Here is a 6,000-nt window from a genome sequence, read left to right as displayed (position 1 = left end):
ATGTCTGTTAATCTGATGACTGTATGACTCAGTAATAGGCTATGTAAAAAAAAAATCTTAACATGCCTTAGTTCATCTGTTAGGAAAGGATGAACTGCATTCTCTAGTCACCATGAATGTACTTTGGAGGTATACTGTACTGACAAGTTACTTCTAGAAAAATGTCATTCAAAGTCTTAGAGATCTCCTGTTGAGAATATTGGGAAGTCATGGATCCTAGGGACTGAGCCCCAATTTCCTTCTTAATAGGTTCACATAGGTTACTGCTGAGGTAACTGTCATTTTCTCACATCATTGCTTCTGAATCTGAAGTTAAGCAGTTTTCTTAAGGAGAAAAATGGTAGATGATGGAAAAGAAAGTTGTGCATGCATTTTCAACATCTTTCCTATCTTAAAAATAACCACCATAACCTAATTAATGATGACTTAATCTTTGATCATTTTATTGTCTCTATGGTATGAAATTATCAATCATTCCATTTTAATGGTATAGGCAGCCTTAAAAACAGGTGCATATTTGCGCATAGAAAATAAGCCACATTTTTTTGTCTCCTAACTTCTCTATACACATCAATGCTTTCCATATTATCGCCAAATGAAAGATGAACTTTATTCTTTTATTTATACTTCCTCTTCATTCCTTTGGGGAGTATTTTAAATGATATCACAAAGTGAGTGATCTCAACTAAAATAACACTAGCATTCTGAAACTTAAAATCAGATGAAATCTTAACCTTTGGTTAGATTGCTGCTCCTTTAAAATGACTCTGTACTATTCACTTCCTAAGAGTTCAATTGAGAATTTTGGTGTACAGGAGTCTCAGTAAAATTTTAGGTTAGGATATAGCATTTGCAACTGGTAGGGCATATAAAATTTGGGAGAGAAAAGTGTACACTGTCTTTTTTAGAGGAAAAACTTAGTTGTATATTTTCTCTTCCAAATTGTTTATTCTTGGTGAGGAAAAGTCATCTTTTTACAAAGGTTTTAGAAGGAACATAAAAGCTGTGTGCTGAAATACACATTTGAGCATCTGTCATGGTAAGCTGAAAGTTACATAAGCCATATCATTCTTGATAGGCTATGCTAATAGAACAAACACATTAGAAAAGGAATACACTCTAACATTGTACTATTTATGAAAAAAATAATACTGATTAGGGCCTAAAATCATAACAGTTGAAGAAAGACCAAACTGGTCATAGGAAATAATGAAATAAAAAAAATGGGGCATTCAAATACCAGAAGCCAGTCATAAGATTTTACGTGTGTTTTTATATAGGTCTACTAATAGAGAAAGAAGTTGACAATTCAAATTGCTCTGGATATACATTAGTGCCCACCAATTTTATTTGTACAAGAAATGACTGGCCACTGGACTTATCTATATAACTCAAGAATAATTACTACTATTTCTTGACAGACCAGTGATATTTCCCCCATAGTTTTTAAGTCCCAAAACAGAATAGTCAGAAAAAAATATGCCAAGTATAAATAATATAACCTTTAATCTATCAAGGGTCACTAAATTGTTACCATTGATTATTTATTATAAATGATGTGATTTATGTAAACTAAAAAAAAAATTCAGTAATTACACTTTTCCTCTTCAGTTTTGGGCCATGGAACATGCTTGGCAAAAACACACAAGCAATAAAAGCCACAAAGTTGTGTAATTTTTCAGGAAAAAAGAATCTCAATTTGGAAAGGGAAAAAATTTTGGGAGCTTGTCAAAATAAGTGGAAGAAAGTCCTTTAAGGAGAAACATTCTGTCAGCTATTGATAGAATTTTGGTAGTAACAGTAACATTAATTAATCCACTGAAATTATGAGAGGGATGAGTAAAGACTTCGGATACAGGGAGAAGAGTTGATGACAAAAGGAGTCCACTAAGGGGCAGTCACCATATGTTTTTAAGACTAAGTAAGTGATAATAGCTTCCTTTCCACTCATTTGTTTCTTTGTCTAAAATTAAGCTGAAAACGACAGAAGTAATTTACTTTCATGAATCCACTGATGTCGATTTTGGAATCTTCATCTGGATCTGAGCGGAAGGGAGGATTAAAATACACCTTACTTTTTTCTTAATATTTTTAGATATTGAAATGCTGAATTTAATGGCAACTACATTCAAGAAAGAAATTAGACAAGGAGGTGAAAGTGGGCATTTTGTATAGACCATGATAGTCTGAAATGTCTAAAAAATATAACTTTAGTATATGACTAAAGTTTAGACACCCCAGAATTCTGAAAGCCAGGTTGTTTTTAATTGTAGGTGGGCATGAAATCCAATGTTCATTCTTCAAAGCTGCTGAGAGAAATGGCTGCCAAGGTCTGCTTTCTCAATACAGTGTGAAAGAGGAAGAGTAATTTGTTCTATGCTCTCAAAAATATGGTTTTCCCAAGACAGATGTTAAATTTGATCAAATTCTAGCTGATGTCAGTCCAGAAAGGGTGTACAGAGTCTCAGAAATAGCTTTGTCTTCAATTCAGAGTTAGTAAAGGTTATACCTCAATTACCCTAAATGCTGAAGCTCAATAAGGCATAACTGTAGTTGTTATGGTTGGAATATGGGTAAATGTATTCCACATCTGTTCGTTAGAAAAAAAAATATCAGACTTCTTAAATAAATTTAAACTGTTTTTGTGGAAGTGTGTGGATGCTTTGTTAAGAGAAACATGCTCAGGATTCTAAAGCAGCAGCACCTTAAAAAACCAGTAATGAGATTTTGGCTTAAAAGTGAAAAGAAAGAAAAGTAAAAGTCAAATGGTGTAAATTGTCTCATGAAAGAGGTATTGTAGACTAGCCCCTCATAAATGCCACCCAACATTAGTTTCCCCTGTCTTCTTCAATGCCGTCACCATCATTGCACAGGAGTTATATCATTCTTTTATGGTTAAGTTTCATAAATAATGAGAAAACTATATGCAACAAATACATATTTCCCACCCACCCTGCAACCCTCCCCAAAATAAGAAAAGTTACATCAAATTAAAAAGTAGCTTCGTGAATGAAGGTACTGCTCTAAGTTGCACTTTCCCTGCAAGTGCAGCCAGTGCTTTTGCGCTGGGTATGAAGGAAAGGAAAAAATTCTCCACATAAACTGACAAAAAATTTAAAAACCAATGTCCGGTTTCAACCAGTCAAAACCGGGCCAAGCAGAAGCCGAGGTATCTCGGTACCATCCCATCAGAGGGTCCTTGCAATGCCTGTTCTTCATCCTGATAGGTATCTGTGTCCTTGTGATTGTAAACAATCCATAAGATAATATGATAATATGTTTTTGTTCCTTAAGATGTCCTCTGATTGGCAAAATGAAGTAAATATTTGTTTTAAAAATAGAAAATGAAAATTAAACCAGAAGAAAAGAAAAGAAACACAGTGAGCTTGTTTGGAGTCCATAGGATCCGATCTGGAAGAGCTCGGAAAATGTGTTATGTTATCTTCTCTTGTTTTCAGCTGGAAAGGTACTAGAGGTTGCATTGGTCGAAGAAAGAATTGTAGAGTAGGAAAACCAAGGATATTAATCTAGACCTCAGAGGATTCAAGTGTTGGCTTCATCATCTGTGTCTTCTATCAATACCTTAGTGTCACGAGCCTTCGATCTAGTGGTAATAAGAGGGAAAAAAGCTTAATCAGTTACTAAAATATAAACAATCTTACTACCACTGAAGATCATATCCTAAATGGTACTCTATACTGTACCAGATGGACTAGTCCTGTAGTTTCATATTTAATTTCAGGTATTACTGGAAAAACCTTAAGAAACTAGGCTGTAACCAGAGGAAGGTACCAAGAACAATGGCAGGTACAGTGGAGAGGGCAGTAATCTGGAATAAGAAGACCTGAGTTTGAGTACTGGCTTTGATTTTATCTTTACCCTCTTTGAGTGCCAATTTTCACCTCTGTAAAGCAGGAATAATAACTCCTATTTCACATAATGGTACTTTTACCTCATGGAGACAGTGTAAATATCAAGTGAGAAAATGGATGAAAAGCATCAGTAAAATATTAGACAAATACAAGGAATTATGATGAGGATGGTAGACACAATGCCAGTTGAGGTATACATGAAAATATTATGAGAGTTAGCCAGCGGAAGAGAAGACTTAAGGAGAGGCATAACAGTGGTCTTCAAAAGCTGACAAAGTATGATGTAAAAGGAGGAGACTTAAGGTTGGAGAGCCCAACTAGGATCACCTGATTCAAGTTACAGTGAAGCATATTTCAGCCCAACATAAGCCATCTACCATGACATCTATCCAACAATAAAACAAGGTGCTTTGTATCATAAAACTTCATTATGTCTCTGATGACTGTCAACAGCATAAGATGAGCATCTATTCACGATGCTTTAGAAGAGATTCCAGCACTGAATAAAAAATGTGATTAAAGAATGTTAAAATACTCTAAAATTCAAGAGCCCCAAGAGGTGAATGTGGTACTTGGTGAAGTAGCTGTTATCCCTACCTGAAAGAGGTAGATGTTGACATTAAAAAAGGTTAAGGATGTGCTAAAGGTTCCAGGAGTCACAAAGTCAGTACTCAAATTCAGATCTTATTTTAGATTCCCTGCTCTCTCCATTGCATATAACCATCTCTGTTGTTCTAAACATCTTCTGGCTGCAATCTAGTATTTCAGTGTTTTCTCACTGAACACCTGAAATTGAACATAATAATCTACTGCCAAAGAGCTTTCCTGTTTCTGAAGCAGAAATCGTGTACGTTTAGATTGCCCTCTGCTGGTAACTAACAAGGATTAGATTTTCAAATGTAGAAGCTCAATGAGACAAGCAGCTACAGCACCGTCTTCCAGGCCTGTGCGGCACTTACCTTGCTGACCCACCAGCCCCCACACCCTCTCTTCCTACTTTTTCACACTCTGCCCCCTTGCTATAACAATATCATGCTTTGTTTTGATGTTCTTCCTATAAATCTTTCACCATTCCTTTCCTGTTCCTTTCGTTTACTTTTTTCTCTTGCCTGTGTTTGCTCCCTAAGACTTAATTCCCGACTCTCTGCTTTTTTCTCTGCCTTCTCTTCAGAGAACTTCCAAATTCCATCTAAAGCTTGGGCAATTCGACTCTGCTCTATCTATTGGTCACCATTACCACCTCCTATTTTTTACTTCCTTTAGAATGATTCCTTACATTCTTTTTAGTCCAATTATAAGCACCCTGATCCAAGTAAGTCCTCAATGTCCCCTGCTGAAGAATACTGCAGTGGCCTTCCAGTTGGTCTTCTGGCCTTTGGTTTTTCCCTTTCCCAATAAATCTTACACAGTGCCATTAAAATTTATGAAAATACTACTTTATATTATAATGTCATTCTTCTATGAAAACAATTCTCTTGATTCCTTTCTGCCTACAAGATCAAGCTTGCACTTTTCAGCCTTTTTTACAATCATACTTCATCAGTTCAGCTAAATTTTCTTACTCTAGTTCTAGTCACACGGTTTTTCTTTCTGTCCCTCACTTCTATTTTTATGTCTTTACTATGCCTCTAGTCTATTCAAACAGTCCTTTATCCTTTTGAAAATTGCTCATGCTCAACTTAAGTCTCTTTCCTCATTCCTATCTACTGTTATATCTACTATTTCTAAATTTCAAATGTAGCCACAATATATCCTACATTTATTGTTACTTTTAGGGACATACAAAGTCAATGACATAAAAATATTGTTGTTCAGGCATTTAGTAAGCAAATAAAATAATAACAGCTTATACTTACTGAGTTCTTTCCATGAAGAAACTGGTCTAAATCTCATGTCATAACCACCCTATGAGCAGGGATCATATTTTACAGACGTGGGATAATATGGAGATATTAAGTAATCTGACCACGGTTACAGAGATGGCAAGTGGCAGAGCCAGGATTCCTAAGGTTTATAGCTTGAAAATTATTTGTATACATAACGGCAAGTGGCAGAGCCAGGATTCCTAAGGTTTATAGCTTGAAAATTATTTGTATACATAACATACTAAAGATTCAAGTAGATTATT

General features: G+C 35.4%; 1 protein-coding gene across 1 annotated transcript in view; it reads right to left on the bottom strand.

Annotated features, from left to right (window-relative positions):
• Positions 1-419: 419 nt before the first annotated feature.
• Positions 420-6,000, bottom strand: part of XPR1 (xenotropic and polytropic retrovirus receptor 1) — a 232,685-nt gene continuing 227,104 nt past the window's right edge. Inside the window, exon 15 of the mRNA XM_037021098.2 lies at positions 420-3,604. Within this exon, the coding sequence (XP_036876993.2) occupies positions 3,544-3,604 (61 nt within the window). The 3' untranslated portion in view covers positions 420-3,543. The remainder of the gene's footprint in view (positions 3,605-6,000) is intronic.

Source organism: Manis javanica, chromosome 11 (assembly GCF_040802235.1).
Source record: "Manis javanica isolate MJ-LG chromosome 11, MJ_LKY, whole genome shotgun sequence".
In the NCBI taxonomy this organism is placed as follows: Eukaryota; Metazoa; Chordata; class Mammalia; order Pholidota; family Manidae; genus Manis; species Manis javanica.
Note: the sequence above shows the minus strand (reverse complement) of the source record. Positions and strands in the feature narration are given on the sequence as shown.